The 16,980-nt window shown below is 41.7% G+C and overlaps 1 protein-coding gene across 3 annotated transcripts in view; it reads right to left on the reverse strand.

Annotated features, from left to right (window-relative positions):
• The window catches only part of LPIN2 (lipin 2), a 45,044-nt gene extending 32,406 nt beyond the window's left edge, over positions 1-12,638 (reverse strand). Inside the window, exon 1 of one of the 3 annotated variants that reach the window (XM_075416396.1) lies at positions 12,457-12,638. Coding sequence is in view for 1 of the 3 variants with exons in the window: in XM_075416394.1 (XP_075272509.1) it covers positions 3,707-3,793 (87 nt within the window). In the remaining 2 variants the exon portion in view is untranslated. Of the gene's footprint in view, positions 1-3,170; positions 3,195-3,706; positions 4,021-12,456 lie in introns of those variants that run through there. The other 2 variants (XM_075416394.1, XM_075416395.1) reach the window with 2 other exon arrangements.
• Positions 12,639-16,980: the final 4,342 nt, after the last annotated feature.

Consider the following 16,980-nt stretch of genomic DNA (forward strand, 5'->3'; position numbering starts at 1 on the left):
ATCCCTTCCTCATCTAACCCTCTTAATGATCTGATTTTAGCTCACTGACAACTGTCAGAAGTCTACCCATTTTTCTGTTGTTTTTGTTTGATTCAGGGGGTTATTAAGTTAGATTAGCTCAGGAAGAAGAATATGACAAACACCAGTCATGAGGCACACAGCAGCAACAGAGAGCTAGGAAAAAAAAAAAAACAACAGTCTAGGGCAGGGAACTGAACATTTAAGCAAGGTATTTGCTGCATCTCCTGGAACTATAATCCAAGATAGAAAGGTAGCAGTATCTCTGCTTTATTGTTTAAGCAATCAGTCTTCCCCGACAATGGCAGTCTATCTTTATTCTCAATCTTAGGAAAAATTCTCTAACAAATAGTCATTATCATTCATGGCTATACCTTGGCCACTTCCAAGAGGAGTCTATGGTATTGACTTGCAAAGAACAGTTGGTTTCATGTCACCAAGGAGACTGAATTTGTTAAAAGAAATGTTTGGCACAATCAAGAATAGAAGTCCTTAAGAGAGTCTCCATTCCATGTATTTCGTTTCAGTGAATAGGGCTTGAGAAGTGGACATCAGCAAGGCCTTCTCTATCATTTAAATAGCAACTGTTTAAAAGATCAGAATTTCACATCAACTACTGAGAATTGAGTCCAGTTGATATACAATCTATTTTTCCTCACATACACGCTAACTGACCTTGCCTAACCACAGAAAATCACCCAAAAAACCTCACAAGACTGAAGCATTCACCTATTTTACATATATTCTTGCTTTCCTGTAGCAGAAGTTCTCTTTCATATATCGCAGTTATATTTCTGTGGGTCCCAGTACAGCCACTTCTACAATCACACATAAACAGAACAAACTCTCATGCGAAAAAGTTATGAATTCTTGAATCTATTGAGTGTTAAAAACAATGTTTATAAGGAAAGAAGCTTTTTATGATCCAAGTCTTAATGCAAACATTGTTTTGTACATTGCAAGTAAACAAAACTGTAGATCAGAAACTAATTCATATTATTGCTTATCAAGTTGTAGCTCAGCTTTTAACATAATGGTTCAGTTTCTAAGACAAACATGTATTTAGCAGGGTTCAAAGTGTAGCAAGCAAATGATCAGACAGAAATAAAGTGTCACTACACATCTGAGAAACATGAGATGTTTAATTTATCTCAAATGTCAACAGAACCCCAACTAGGAGATTTTAAAATCTTGAGTTTGTTTGGTGGTTTGTTTTTTTTTTTCTTTTTTTTTCCCCTTTAAGTTTTACTGTAAATTGCTGGAAAACTTGTGGTGAGCAGTACTGACTGATTATAGAAAGGAACAGTGTAAAATGTTATTGTGTTCATTCTTGTAAATGCAATAGAAATAGCCTGATCACAGAATAACTGGTAAGACAAAGTATTTCCTCAATAACACTTTTTATTTCATCCTTAGTAAGTATTTGTTGTCACTGTCCTGAAAGCAGAGAAAAGCTGAGAGCAGTATGCCTGCGTAACAAGCTAAAAATTACGCCAATTTCTAGTTCCGCAACTCAAGCCAGAAGTCTGATGGACAAGACAAGCTAAGAGAGGGCAACGCAGCAACATTTCACAATACTGTTTAGCTTTTAAGTTTTATTTATTTTGATATCCAGAATATATACATTACCTGACACAAATTCCAGAACAGTGCATAAAATCTAAAGTTACTGTAGCTGACCAGTACTTGTTCTTCTAGGACAGCAAATTAAAAGGCTGTCAATACCCAAGAACTCACAGCAGTGACTTCTGAGGCTCCAGAGAGATTGATTTTTTAATCAATGCAAAAATGTGCAATATTTATGCGTTACTACCTAGTTTGCAAAAATTCTTATCTCTGAATTTATTAATACTACTAAGCTAAGTGCAACTGTAACAGGAATGGACAAAAGGATCTCTCTGTCTTATACCACAAAAAAGATTTTTTTTCTGGCAAGAAGCCATTACACCAGAAAAGCAGAAACTGAAATTGCTTTTGTGCTTTTGAGAGAGTGCACATAAAAGGAAAATACACAATAGGAAAAGAAAATATCTGCTTTGGAAGTTCAAAAAATAAAAATAAAATTCTGTGCCTCCATCTATAAAATACTCTGATCAGTTAAACTAAAATCAGCCCTGCGTATGCTGGTTGACTTCCTCACGTTACAGCAATGAGAAATAGAATAGCTCTCAAATAATGATTAAACGGTATTACAACTCAGATTAAGTATCTAACATGCTCTACATTACAGATAGCCAAATCTTCAAAATTTATCACCAGGCAATGCTTACATTAGCGTAACTTGATCAGGTTTTGTGGATAGGAATTATATCTACGTACCATTAACAAAGATGTTATTTTGTCTGCTGCAAAACCGAAGCATTTTCTTGAATGACTTTGTTATTCAGTAATATCCATATACAAGTGCAAGATACAAATTTGTGGATCGCCTTCTCTTTGTGTTTTCTGCGCATTTGGAGTACTGCTTTAGTAAAGGTAAACTGCATTTGTTGTGTTCTTAAAGCAACACCTTTTATATGAGTGCACTCCTATGAACATGACCACTACAAATGCCCAGTTCAACAACAGAAAAAGAAGTGTGCAAGTTACTCAAAGGCAAGCTATCAGATTGCTCTAGAGTGATACAGCTTTGGAGGGCATGAATTTTAATTATCACTGCAAAAAGAGTTACTTAAGTGTAGATCTTAGCTTACATGAGAGTAGGTACTTATATATTCCATTTCTTTTGAGATACATTTAGAAGATTAAAAGATAGTTTAAAGCCACTTGATGTAACCAGTAAAAAAGTTGCATTTGTTTCAAGAGATGAGGTAGAAAAACACAATAAAAAACATGCATAGCAATGTCTTCCCCCAATTTGTCTCATCTTGCCTGTATCTGCATATATATATATATATTTATGAGGTAGGAGCTTTCCTTAACAAGAGAAAATATTTAGCAAGTGTTTTACTAGTGTTTTGGTTTCGGCTGCCGCCGGCAACAAAAGCGCCATGCGGCCGCCCCTCCCCCCGCCGGCGTGCGGAGGAGAATGGAAAGAAAGAGGCAGAAACTGGTGGGTCGGGATAAGGGCAGTTTAACAGAACAGCAAACAGAGGGAACAGGAACAACAATACAAATAAGGAGAAAATAAGACACAAACTCGCACAACAGACCCGCTCTCCCGGACAGGACCGGCGCCGCACCCTCCCGAGCTGCGAGTGAGTTCCCGACGCACCGCCCCCCCCCCCCCCCCCAACCCAGCGTGACGTCACATGGTATGGAATGCCCGGCTCTGTTTGGCCAGGTGGGGTCAGCCGCCACCCCCTGGCTGTGCCCCTTCCTGGAGTCCGGTGAAAATTAACCCTGTCCTGGCCAAACCCAGGACAACTAGTTTCTGTCTTGTACCCTGCAAAGACTGGGGGCATGGGGAGGAATGACCATGTGAAATAGGACCATCAAGTCTACTCAGCAAAAACAAGTAAACAAAAACATATTTGCTACTAAGTAAAGATTTTAACTGAGGTTTAGGATTGCTACTAGCACTGCACAGAGCACTTATGGAACAAAAATGTGAAACAAAGGAAGTCTCTTGAATGCTTAATTAAAGTCTTCCACCTACTATTAAATATAGATAGTCAATTTTTAAATATTTGAACTATGCTATAGGAAATTATATACCTATACTTAGCCATAAATCTATCAAACTCACCAAGATTCCAGAAGGAACCCTTTCATGGGTAGCAGCAACACTTCTACTGAAGTTATCTTCACAACCATCCTGTTCTGAGAAATGCATCTCAGAAAATAAGAAATGAACCTTCCACAGTATAGGTAAATACAAAGCTTACAGCCATAACAGAATGTTGTATCAGCATTTCTTCTCTTTCCATAGAAGCAGAAGAATTATGTAAATCTTCTGGTCTCTCAGAGAAAAATGTTTGGTATACCTTCCCACGCAGTATTATGACTAAGAAGGAAGCGCTTCTTCAAGTGGGCTCACATAGAAACTCCCTCACCAATAGGCTTTGCTTGAAATGTCACAGCCCCCTGCGCTCTTTGAGATAAGAAATAACATGGGCAGACTTTGCCATATGTTTGCACTGATAGGTAATGATCTTGTTTTACACCAGGTCACGTGACTTTAGCTGAAGCTCCAACGAAGAGAAACAGGGATTTAGTTAATGATTCTTAAGCAAAGTCTACACTAGCTCACTTGCAGACTTTTCACCCGCTGTTGCAACTCCACCACCTGTAGCAGCCCCCAAAGCCCTAGTTCAGCCAGCTACACACCTAATTCAAGAACGCCTGCTGCCACTCCAGGTGCCTGATCCCTCCATGCTAGTCGTGTTTTATAGGGCAAATCTGATGACATTTCAGGGTATGGTATTTGTGGGCTATTTTCCCACCTTTTGGAAACTGCATTATAACAGCAAAGAGACAAGTGACCTAGTACCAAGTTTATACTAAACCATACCAAAAAAATGCACATCAAGTAAACTTTTTTTCCTGTGGAACTTTTCCTACTTTCTTTAAACTGAATTGTTAAAGCAGTGTAATTTGGGTGCATGGACAATACATACAAGTTTACTGTACACCTAGCTCCACAACTGAAAGAATTAGTTTTTGGATCTGAGGAATTCTGAAATGTCATTACTTCTCTAAATAGTATCCTGGATAGGGGAAATAACTGAGGAAGTGTAGTAGTATAAGGAAGCAATTCTACCCGAGTGGGAGAGACATTCTCCGAGGACCACTAATATTCCTTCAACACAGGCACATTCTCTTTACCTTAAATCCAGGCATCTCCTCCCCACCCCCACGGCGTTACTTTGTCTCTGCTACAGAAGACTGTGGAAGACTACTTCTTGAATTACAATCTAAAAAAGAATCTAAGATCCTACCACCACCTTCACTCTATCCTCCTCTAAGTTCTGTAAATTCATGCATTAGGCTCTGATGCAAGGACAATGAATCACATTCCTGGATGCAGCCAAATGGCTTTTAGGTTTCCAAAATAATGAACTACACTCCAGGCCAAAACTATCTCAGACTGGATGACAAACTCCTAAATTGAGTCTTCGGATTGACACACCTTGCGGTAAGGTTCCAGTAAGCTGCTACCATCTCTGGGCCCTCTCCTACACACAGAGTTAGCTCGTATTTAATATGGCTCTTCACAGGAAAAATTACTGGGTTTGTTAGCAGACATGACAAGTATTTTCACAGGATGTTGAGAAGTACTAGACATGCTCACTTTTCCTCTGCTTGCTCATCATTTCTTTTATCATGTGTGTTCCATTGCAATATGGTAAAAAATACACAATTTTGAGCAGAATGGAAGCCATCCTTGTAATACAGTGCTTCTTTTCAAACACTTTTGACTTAGCTTTACGTTATTTACGTTGTGTACAATTTTCTGTTCTATCTATTCTATTTCAGTATTGTTCAGTATTTCAGATTGACGTTATTTTCTTCAAAGCTTCTAAAAGCGTTTTAGAAGATAGCCCTTCTAGAACACCAATAAAATTGCAGTCACTGCACAGGCAGTAAGGTAAAATTTAGACAAGTAATAAGCCTCCTTGTCTTTTATTTCTCAATATTAATAAGGTAAATAAAACATAATTCCCTCTGAGTAAGTTTAAATACTATGTCATTTACTTGTAAATTGTTTTAGTTTTTGTTTACCCCAAATTTGGAAAGTATTAGAAGCAATGGTTTTCATGCATCTTTAATCCAGCTCTTTGGTGGGCGCAGATTTTACTGTGGTTTAGCCTCAGAAAGCACATACGAGTTTTTCAGTAGCCTCATGCACGTTAATACTGATGACAAAGGTCAATCATCATCCTATGTTCTTTTTTTCCTCTGCTCTTTGTGGGCCTACACATCTTATCCCATTGCTCATTAGTCAAAAATCCCTGATGGGAAATATAATTCCATTTTCAAATGGTACTTTTCTACAGTAACCTTCATAATATATTTGATTGCATTAATTCAGTTTTACAGCATCCCAGAGCCACAGTATTATTTTATTCACCTATGCAATGGAAAACTGAGGCCAGGAGATTAGGAATTAAAAATATGGGAGCTTTTAGCACAGTTAAAACTTGACTTTGCAGAGTTTCCCCTCCATATTTTACCTCTTTGCATATTCAAAACATCACTTACATAGGCTATATTTGTAGCTGCTAATCAGTTTTACGTATCCCAGACAGCCATTACAAAAAAAAAGTAATTTTCACAGGCCATTAGACTAATTTTTTCATTTAAGTTACTTGATCATACTGTATAGGAACTATAGAACAAGCACAGCCAGAACACAGCTACAGGACTTATCCCCCTACCTTTCATGTCATTCTAAGTTCTGGAAGGAAGGAAGCAGAAACCCTACAGACATGAGCTTCTATCACTACACAATCATAATTCACTCTGAGATCAGGATAAGTTTGCTGAGATGAATGAATGAAACAAATCCTTCTCTAATTAACATATCCAAGTAGATATAGCAAGTATGGGACAACCTTTGTCCATGTCCCATATGTCTCCTTCACCCAGCCCCACACCATTTTACATACTATTAACTAAGAGTTAAGCACCACAGTTCTCAGTCTCACATCCCATTCTGACATTGGAAAAGGTCCTTTCTCCCCAAGCATCAACTCTGATTCCTACAATCCACCACACTTTATTTTCATGCACTTTTTACACTTCATGTATCGGGCGCAAAGTGGAAGAGTTCCCAGTTTTCCTATAGAGATTACGAACATCAGGCTGGGACTGAAAACACTTTCCTGTGCCCAAGTTCTTCATTTTTGCCCCAGTCTGAAGCATCTGCTTACTGAAACTGGAAATAAAGTTCTGATCATTCCAGCTTATGATAAACTACATTCAGTACAGCATCTTTGTTGTTTTTAACTGCAAAAGTCTACCCATCCTTATCATGGACTTTTAAGCCTAATTCAAAGGCTAATAACTTTGCCAAATTAAAATAAATTTACACATGAATGACAGAAGACATACTGAATGAAGACCACCTGCCTCACATCCCTTCTGAAAGGGACACGAGAAATTTTAAGAGAAAACAGCTAGTAGAGTGGAAACCTACCATCAAGTTTCAATTCTTATAAAAAAAATGAATGTATTTGCTAAAATGTTCCATATAAAGGCTGAAGGTGGCTAACATATAACTTGGAATTTAATTTTCTATTTCAACAAAGTTATGTGCAACTAAAAATCAAGTTCTGCTCAAATATGCTGAAAAAGACTAAAAGCGCGTTACCTGTTTTCACCTGCAATTCCCAGCCACCCAAAAAATTAAAAAAAAAAAAAAGAAAAAAAAAAAAAAAGAAAAAACCCTACCACAAGTAATAATAGCATGGTACAAGAATCCAAGCAGACATTAGAGAAACACTAGTCATACAAAAGCAATGCACTGCCCACTAAACTGGTGGTTAAAAGTGAATAGAATCAAATGTCTAGTTTTCCATCTCTGATGCAAGACAGTAAATTCAGCATCTTGAAGATCTCCTGTTAGGTGGGGTCAAGAGCCATTCAAATTAGAGTATTTTTCAGTGCAGCTTAAGTATGTTTTTTATCTCTAAGGAAAAAAAAAAGATAGCAAGAAAGGAAATCCGCTGTTTACTTGGACTTGGCCCTTTTGTAATGTGTCAACAGTTGTATCTGTAGAAGCTACTATGAATCATCTGATTCTGGTATTATGGCATCTTCCTCTGCATTACCTTGAGCGGGTTTTTTTTGGGTTTTTTTTTTTTTTTTAAGGTTACTTTTTTCCTATTTACAAAGAAACTTCAGTGAAAACAAAGAATTCTTTCAGAGTCCATAAAGTGAGTTTTACTGTTAAAATCATCAGTTCAATCAAAAACTCAGGTTACATGCACACAAAAAGTTCTTATGTATGTGAAGACTTTAACTTCTTTCAAGGTACTGAAAAGAAGAAACTGGCTAATCCCAGAGCTCGCCCCTTTGGAATCCACACAGGCATATCCCACACAAGTGCCTGCTACAGTTTCCAGCAGCACAGACTCTTTTACAGCCACATCATCCCTGGCGGAACTTATTTCTAGACATGTACCACAGAAACCAAAGCTTCTGAATACAAATTCCATCTATCTCATTTTTTGATGAGACGAGAGAAAACAGATGAAGCTTCTCCAGCACGTTTCTAGAAAGCACTAAGCATTCCCCTAATGTGCAATCCCTTATCTTGCGATTTTCTCCACTTAAAAATGTTTCTTTCCAGGCACTGATGTGCCTCAGGTGTATTTATATTTTCTTATAATCTTCCAGGATCTATAAGCCAAAGCAAAAGAACAGTGTTGTATTTACGCATGAAATGCATCCTAATCTGTTAGCAGTGAATAATTTGGTTACCTTTAGAATGGATACATGAATATATGATCTGAGACTAGTATATATTTTGAAGCTGACAACAAAGAACAGAAATATACTTATTCTGAGAAATACACATATGGAATACCCAAAAAGCTCTAAATATAGTGTATATAAACAAAACTTTTTTTACTTGATAGACTCTACGTACTGTTGAACTGATGAGCATGTACCAAAATAGAACATTCATAAATTTAAATCTGCATATGAGACTTGGCGATTTTATTAGAAAATCAGGTAAAAATGCTAGTGTTACAGAATTCCCACAAAGGTATTCATAGCATGAAATGTTGGGAAGGGGAAAATTAGGTATAGCTGAGCAAAGCAGCATATGGTTACTCATTCACCAAACACAATTTACCTGCATTATTTAGTTTTAATGAACACTGAGATCACATCTATCTGAAGGACATATCTTTTCACCTCTAGTACACCACAGCCTGTCTGCACCATCTATACAGGACATGACAAACCTGTAAAGCAGCCTCACAGATTTCTTGTTTATGTTACAATGCACACTTTTCATTTGGGGAATGAATGGCTTTAAGTCACCACTAAATAACTTTTTTTTAAAAAAATCTTTGTATTTCAGTTCACATCACAAACTACATTCTATTGTTAGCCAAGCCAGAGACAATTATTTCCATTTCTAATGGAATTTCAGCTACAATTCATTACTAGAAGCACTTCTTTGAAAGAATTTTTGCAAAGAATCCTTTACACCTCTCCTTCAGAAGGCCTTTCATAACCATCAGTACAGAAGTACATTTCCTGAGGAAACAGTTATGCAGTCTAAAAAGAGACAAGTAAACCTGAAGACATGGCCTAAGACTGGCTTAACATGTGCTGGCTTCAGCCACATAGACCAATACAAAAATGTCACCTGATACACTGGAGACTTCTCTATTACCGCTTTGCATATTTACATTTCTGGTATGTAACTTCAGCACTTTGGATAAAGAAATGGGCCAGTTCTTCAGCTGAAAATCATGTCCGTTCACTCAGTACAGATGGCAGCAATGTGGAAGTGTCCCTTAGTTTTGGGAAAAGAGTGACGCAGGACAACTTCTGGTGGTTAACATCAAATTACGTTACTGCCAAGCTGAAAAAACCTGGTAGCAACAAAATACTTAATTAGGAAGGGGAAGCTCACATCCTTTAACTGAGAATTCCCTTGAAATACAAACACAAGAAAAAAGAAGTTTCTGTCCAAATTAAAAAATAAAAAATCCCCCCAAATTGTGCTTGAGCTCCGTCCTCAAACACACAATCTGGCTTGACTTGGCATGACAGTTTCACATTAGATCAGTCTGCCTGCACAAACCGAAACGTAAGGACTAATGTTACTACATACTAGAGTGTCTATAACAACCAAGATGAGATAGCAGCTAGGTTGAATAAAAACTCATTTGGAAGTGAAACATTCTGTGCAAAAGCAGCAACATTTTTACTATGCTTGAAGTGGCTAATTTTATTTACAGTTTTAAAAAATGTCTGTCTACCTACACAACAGTGAGATATTTCCAGAGATGGCATCTTTGTGTTACTACAGAACCTTAAAACACAATTTCAATGAGATTAAATGTTCGTAAAGAAAGTACTCCCGACCAGCACTGCTGGATGCAAAAAATCATTGGGATACAGTATGCTACTATGTTATGTACTCAGAATTTGCCCAGTATGGGATGAAAACATCTAATGCATATGATCTAGACCTGAATTTGATCACAAACATACCACCCACTGTTTTGTATAAGCCTGAAAGCTTTTTTGCTGTGGATATGTGTCACATGCAGCACAATCTCACACCAGAAGGTGTCCTTTCATCCCTTTTCAGACAGTTACATACAATGTATTTGTAATTCATGATATAAGCAATTACTAGAAGTTACTCTACATACAAGCCAACACTATTTTACAAAAAAAAAATCAAACAAAAAAACCCAAAAACATGGCATTCTAATTCAGCACAGATACTCTACGATCACACACAGACAACGAAGGACTGTCTGTTTTACTATATGCTGTGATCTTGCACTTAAGATATAAAAGACTGGAAAAGAAGAAAACTGTGATCTGGAGTATTAACCATGTAAGCATCTTTCAGGAAGAAAGAAACAAATGCAACTAGTTTAACCTCTGCTTTTGACAGAGGTTCCTAATGTGGCTTTGAACAAAATCCTTTCAGCTTTATCTGATCTAGACTGCAAGTTCTCTGGGGCAGAGACCAAGTCATAAAGCATACAATGCAAAGTAGGGCTATTCTGGGCCTCAAAATACCTAAGGAGGTGTCCAGTGCAGTAAGCGCAGTTTATAGTTCCCTATAATTGATCATGACTTTACAATAGTGGAAAAAAATGCTGAAAGTAGGGAGAAAGGACAAAACGTTCTCTGCACTACAAAACTGGAACATTTTACATGTATGTCTTCCAAGTAAATAAAGAACTAAACTTCTTTTTGTAACAAACCAAACTGTGAAGTACTAAGAATAAGACAAGTTCAAGCACCACCTCTTTTACAGGCAATGAAAAAACCTAAACATTTTGATATGCCTAACTGAAAAGTTATGAGCTTAAAAATGAATACTTTAACTGCTTACGAGAGCCTTTCAGCACTATCTATTCCTACTGTAATTAAGAGTCATACCAGATAACACAGCATTTCATTCAAAGTTCCTGACATCCTGAGTTCATTTAGAAACTTTTTAACTTTAGCTTATCAGTTTGATATTCTACTCTATTGTAGCAATACGTTTTTATAAACAGAGCACCTCACAGCAACTTACTCCACTCAAGTGAAGAGATCTTCCTTGATTTTTGTTAAGAGATGGCAAAATTGTTTACACTCCCGTGTATGTTCTGGGATGCAAAGAAATTACAGTAGGGGCTAGGAGAGAAGGCACAATTGATGGCCCTGGCTGGAGCAAGTTGCCTAGCACGCAGTGGTTCGGTATCTACCGAGTGACTGACACGCCCACTCTTTCAGTAACACAAAGTGAAGGCATTTTGTGACTTACGATTTTTCATTCTGACTAATGAGAAGTGTGCATAACACTACACTCTTCTTCCTCCTTCAATATATTTTGGAAGCATTAAAAGCTCAGTATCCAAAACTGTTCTGAGAAACCCAAACAAACAAAAAACCCCAACCCAAACAAGCGAGTTCTTTAGGATTGTCTATGATCTCCTCAGATGATAGCCAAAATAATCCCATATACCATTATGGGATATGGCCAACAAAATCTTCCTTCTAACAGCAATGGAATTTTGTTGGAGGGGGAGGGAAGTAATCAGACCATGTGCATATACAAAGTGCAGGCAAAACACAGGTATATTTGTGACATCATTTTGTTGGATGGAAATGCACACGTTTAAACACCATATTGTCTTGTTCTATCAAAAATTATCGATGCCTGCTACATGTACTCAGTAACCACTTAACGGGCAGAAAAAGGCAGCTCACAAATTAATTTAGACGTGCACTTGGGCAAGAACTCAGAAAAATCCAGCGATTAACTCTTCCCACTCCCTACACCAGCAGGGGTAAACAGAAAAAACACAAAGGAGGAGGCGGCGGCGAGTGCCCGGCAGGCACGGCGAGTTAGCAGCCCGGGTTCAAGCGGCGCACCGCCCCAGCAGGGCAGGCAGCGAGGCACGTACCGCGACCCGCACCGCCCGACGAGCCGGCCCGCGCCCTCGGGCCCCGGCAGGACCGGGAGGCGGCGGCGCGGGGGTCACCCGGCGCTGGCCAGCGGGGCGAGCGGCGGCCCAGACCCCACCTGGCCGGCCGGGTGTCACGGCCCGGGCTGCGGCGAGCTCCGGGCAGCGGCTAGTTAGGGAGGGGGCTCACCGGGCGCTGCTCGGAGCCCCCTTCGGGGAGCGGAGCGAGGCCGGGCCGGCGGCAGGGGCAGGCCCCTCCGCCACCCACCTTCCCCCGCGGCCGCCCGGGCTCGCTCGGCGTCCCCCGACACCCTCTCGCCCCCCGAAGCAGCCATCCCGCCCCCGTGCGCGCCCTCCCCGGCGGCCGACTTGGCGACGGCCCCTTGTCGCTTACCTCCGGCGAGGCCCGGCGGGCGGGACGGATGGAGGGGAGCAGCCCGCGAGCAGCGGCAGGCAGGGAGGGGGGGGGAGGAGGAGAGGAGAGCGGGGAGAGCCGCACGAGCCGCGCTCGGCTGGATGCGAACTGCGCCAAGCGCCGGCTGTTGGTGCAGCGCGCGCACGTCCCCGCGCGGGCGCGCGCGCGCGTTGGCGGCAGGGCGGCAGGAAGCGCGCCGCCGCGGCGCGGGCGAGGGCGCGCGCGGGCGCCACCTCAGCGGCGCGGTCCTGCCTCGCCCCCGGGCGCCACGTGACCTCGGGGCGACGGGAGGCGGTGGGGCGCGCGCGTCGCCGTTGCCGCGTTCGGCGCCGCCCCGGGGCTCGAGGGAGCGGGGTCGGAGGCGGCGCTTTAAACGGCGGCAGCGGAGGGGCGCAGGCCGTGGCCGCCGCGGCCTTGCTGAGGTGGTCACCCGCGGCGGGGACGGACGGGCGGCCTTCCTCTCCCGTCCTCCTCCTCCTTCCCCGGCCCCGCTCGGGGCTGTGGCCCGGCCTGGCGTCGTTGTCGCGGAGCGGCGGCTCGGGTGACGCCCGGCGGCTGCCTACCGCGGTGGGTGCCCGCCGGTTCCCTTAGGCGCTCGGCATGGTGCTCTGCGCGGCTATTTATAGCCGCCGCCTGAGCGTTAACACCCCGTGACGGGGACGTTTCAAGAGAAACCCCCGGGTTCGGGGCGTTTGCCGCTTTGCACGCCGGTCCCTGCGTCCCACCCGAAGGGGGCTGGGGAAGAATTATTTTTTCTTTTCTTAAATGAAAGTGGAGAATTGCAAAATGGAACCGCGTGCAGCAGGCCGGGTACGTGTTTCAGGTCAGCAGCGGCGTTGCCCGTTGCTGCCGTGATTCACGCCGCTGCGCGCTGAGGGTTGGCGCGTTCCCGTGTTGCTGTTTACTCGGGTCACACTACTGCCCCGAGGCCCCAGGTGATGCGGAGAGGCAATGCCGGCTAAGCCGGAGTGGCATGCTCATCCCAGACAATTTACAGCGTGGAAAAGGGAGAAGAGAAGTAGCAGAATTGGAAATACAGTTTAGTTTTCCCGAATGTTAATTCAGTGTTTTATCACTATCCACACTACTTCTTTATTTTACTGTACTTTTTATTTGTCTGACAATTACTCTTTCATCTGCCGATATGTTCATGAGGGTTTTGTTAAAAGCCGGCTTTGCCCCACTTGCTGTTAGAGCCATTTGGGGCTTTCGCGTAGGTTTTATGCAACTGTCAGGTAAGAAAACACAGTAGTTAACAGTATTCAGTGCAACTGACAAAAAGGCATGCTAGCATGCAAAGTCGTGTGCAGACAAAGTTTAGTGTGATAATCCATGTATCTCTAAAAATATTCTTGACAGTCTTTTGTACCAGCCCTACAAATGGATAAGAAGATCTGTTTATTCATCTGTACCTCCTGGTACAAGCTGCCTAAAAGATTATGGTCACTGAGTTTGCTTATTTGCAAATAATATATTTAAATCCCTTTGAGCATGGAACTAAAAAAATCTATCCCCACATAACATGCAGGCTGGATTTTTAATGAAAGCAGTTCACAGAAGAAGACACAAACACGAAATTGCATGTATAGAGTGACTATGTTATCTGTATGTAAGAAGAATGCACGGTCAGATTTCATGCCTGCCCATTCTGATGATGTTGTTGTTGTATCAGAAATCCAGAGTCAATTGTGGAACACTTCCCACGACTGGGGATGCATGGATGCGACACAGACTCGGGGAGCAATTTTCCACCCTTCAGTGCAACCATGTTTCAGCTGCAGCAGTTTTCTGAAGAGGCCTCCCATTTGAGTGTAATGTCGTAACAATAATTACCTAGCCACATTAGCGTAACAGCAGCCTGCGCTTCAGCTAGTGGATCATTTCCCTGCTTTACAGAGTTCCTTATTCGGCGTCTTCGTTGCTTAGTTTGTGAGGGTAACCAGATCGGCGGTTGCTCTAACAGAATATTTTTGTTTGTGTTCCCACGATCTTATCTTTGCTGGTCATAACAGCCAGTGATTTTTTTAGTTGGGGGGATTGTCCTTTCAAACACCAGACGGCCCTGTTCACAGGGTGATACAAGGTAGCGGCTGTATCTCTCATATGTCCTCAAATATGAATTTTAGGCTAGATCCTATTATAAAATTAAGCCTAATACAAAAGCAGGCTAGCTTCTGAGGTGGCAGAAAAATCTTTACCTGAAAAGGATTACAAATTGGTAAGTTGTACTTTTCTATTTCAGACCTGGAATAGGGGCTTCTGATTAAAGAGCATTTATTTGAAAATGCAGTGTTTTCCCCTTAGGTAACCTTTTCCGTTCCAAAATTGTCATCTCCAGAGAATCAGAAGGCTACAGAAGTAGACAGCCCTCAGTATTTTCCTTCTGTATTCTCTACTCTTTTGCACTTGCACACAGAAGATTACAACCAAGCTGTAAAAATGGTCTCCATTCTCCACGGCTGTATTAAGTGAGGTTTGTTTCCATTCTGAGCGCGTGGAGTTACACACGTAGTGGCGCAGATAGGATCTCTCCACATCTGTGCATGATTTGCAGTCCTGGTTGAACCATGTCTCGCTGGTAGTTAAACCAGGCCCTTCAGGCCACAGGAAACCTGCCACCTCATTTACGTTCATTTTGCCTTTTCACCACAGAAGTCACTATTATTTTCCCCATCAGGGACAGGGGAGGGTGTCATGAGAGCAACCGCTTGTATTTTTCTCCTTTTTTTTTTTTTTTTGGTGGTGGGGAAGTAATTTGAAAGCATGTTGCCTAGAGCCATAGGTAAACCAGCAGCTCTCCAGCTGTTCAACTACCCGATCGTGTCTGGCAGCAGTAGTGTGCGAGAGAGGGAGCCTGCTTGGGGCTAGGCAAGAAAGGACGAAGGGTCTCCAGCAGGTTAGGACGCAGGGTGCCACGGTCTGGGAGGATACAGGGTGCTAGGCATGACTTCAGTGGAGCCTCAGACAGTTTGTGGTTCTGCAGATACTGGGGAGTTGGAGGTGCTGGGATGTAGTGCTAATCCCCAGCTTGCACTGATCTGTGAGTGCTCAACATGTTGCTGACATTTGCAGATGAAAGAAAAAATGGCCTTTTGCTTAGTTGTTACTGCAGTTGAAAAACAATGTCTTTGGCCACATATGGCAAAAAAAAGCTGACATCGGTGATGAGATTTTGTTATGTCATTTCGCCTTTTTTGTGTGCATGCAAGACCCAGAAACCATTGTTTGGAACAGTTGTTTATTCCATACCCACCATCACCCCTGCTCATGTTACAGCAGTCAGGATATCCTTAAACGTTTTTTTTTTAAATGTTGTTTAGACTGTAATATTTTACCTATAAATCTGAGGGACTCCCTATCGCTGCATCTTTGTCGTGACTTGCACATATCCTCTTAGGAGTGTTTAAATAACTTATCTGAGATGAGAATGACATTATGGCAGCATGTAACAATTTAGTTAATTTTATTTTTTTAATCCCATTTAACAGCTGGGAAAAATGAGGAAAATTACTAGCAAGGATTCGTGGCTGTAGCTGTACCCTGAGCCACCAAAATATTTAAGCACACGGGTAGTCCCGCTGTAATTGATGGACTTGTTTGTAGGTTTAGGGTGTTTGGTCAAGTCAGCACACTCAGGTCAAGTCTCATGTGAGCAATATTTCTCCATTTTTTGTCAATCATTAGCAGGAGTTTCACAAACCATCTTCTGCCAATAGATATGATAGGGTTTCAGGCCTCCTGTTAAGAGGTTCCTTGTCCTTGCCAAAATCACAACCTAATTAAGTAGGAGGTTTTATTCTGCTGCTGTTAGTGTGAGTAATGAAACAGTAAATGGAAATGACTGTATCAAATAGGATGGAAGGTAGAAGACACAAGATGGAGAAAGAGGGAAGGAAAGGTGTTGCATCTGAAAATGTGCAGAATAAGAAAGATTACAGGAAAGATATTTCACATGAAATGGGAAGTGAGAGAAGGGGAAAAGTTGGCAGAAGATTGCAGCCAAATCTGGTGCCTTCCTTCCTTTCTTTGTTACCGGTCTCATCCCCTCACCACCTCTTTCACGGGGCCTTCATCTCCAGAAACCCTTGTGGAGCAGAGCAGTTTATCTTAACATTTTTCTCTTTACAGCTTGTGTTGCTCTTTTCCCCGGTCAACATTTTACTTCAGTTCTTAAAACTTACTATCCTTTTAACAACACAAGCAAACTTGTATGGAAAGATTTGTTTCAGAGGTCTGGTCAGTGTAAGTCCAGCTAAAACGGAGTATCATTTGTGTGTTGACCTTACAGTTACTGTTCAACGATACCGAGCAGAGGTCCACCCTACGCTAGTTTAAGGATGATCTCACTTTGGAACTAGCTGCTTCAAAGATTAAAGCTTTATATATTGTCAAATTATGGTTTATCAGCCTCAGACCACAGACAGGTCTTCCTCAATAATTGGCTAACAAATCCAGAACAAATTCTCAGAAGAAGTCAGGGACACCTGGAATCACAATGCCTTT

This window comes from Opisthocomus hoazin, chromosome 3, assembly GCF_030867145.1.
Source record: "Opisthocomus hoazin isolate bOpiHoa1 chromosome 3, bOpiHoa1.hap1, whole genome shotgun sequence".
Lineage (NCBI taxonomy): Eukaryota > Metazoa > Chordata > Aves > Opisthocomiformes > Opisthocomidae > Opisthocomus > Opisthocomus hoazin.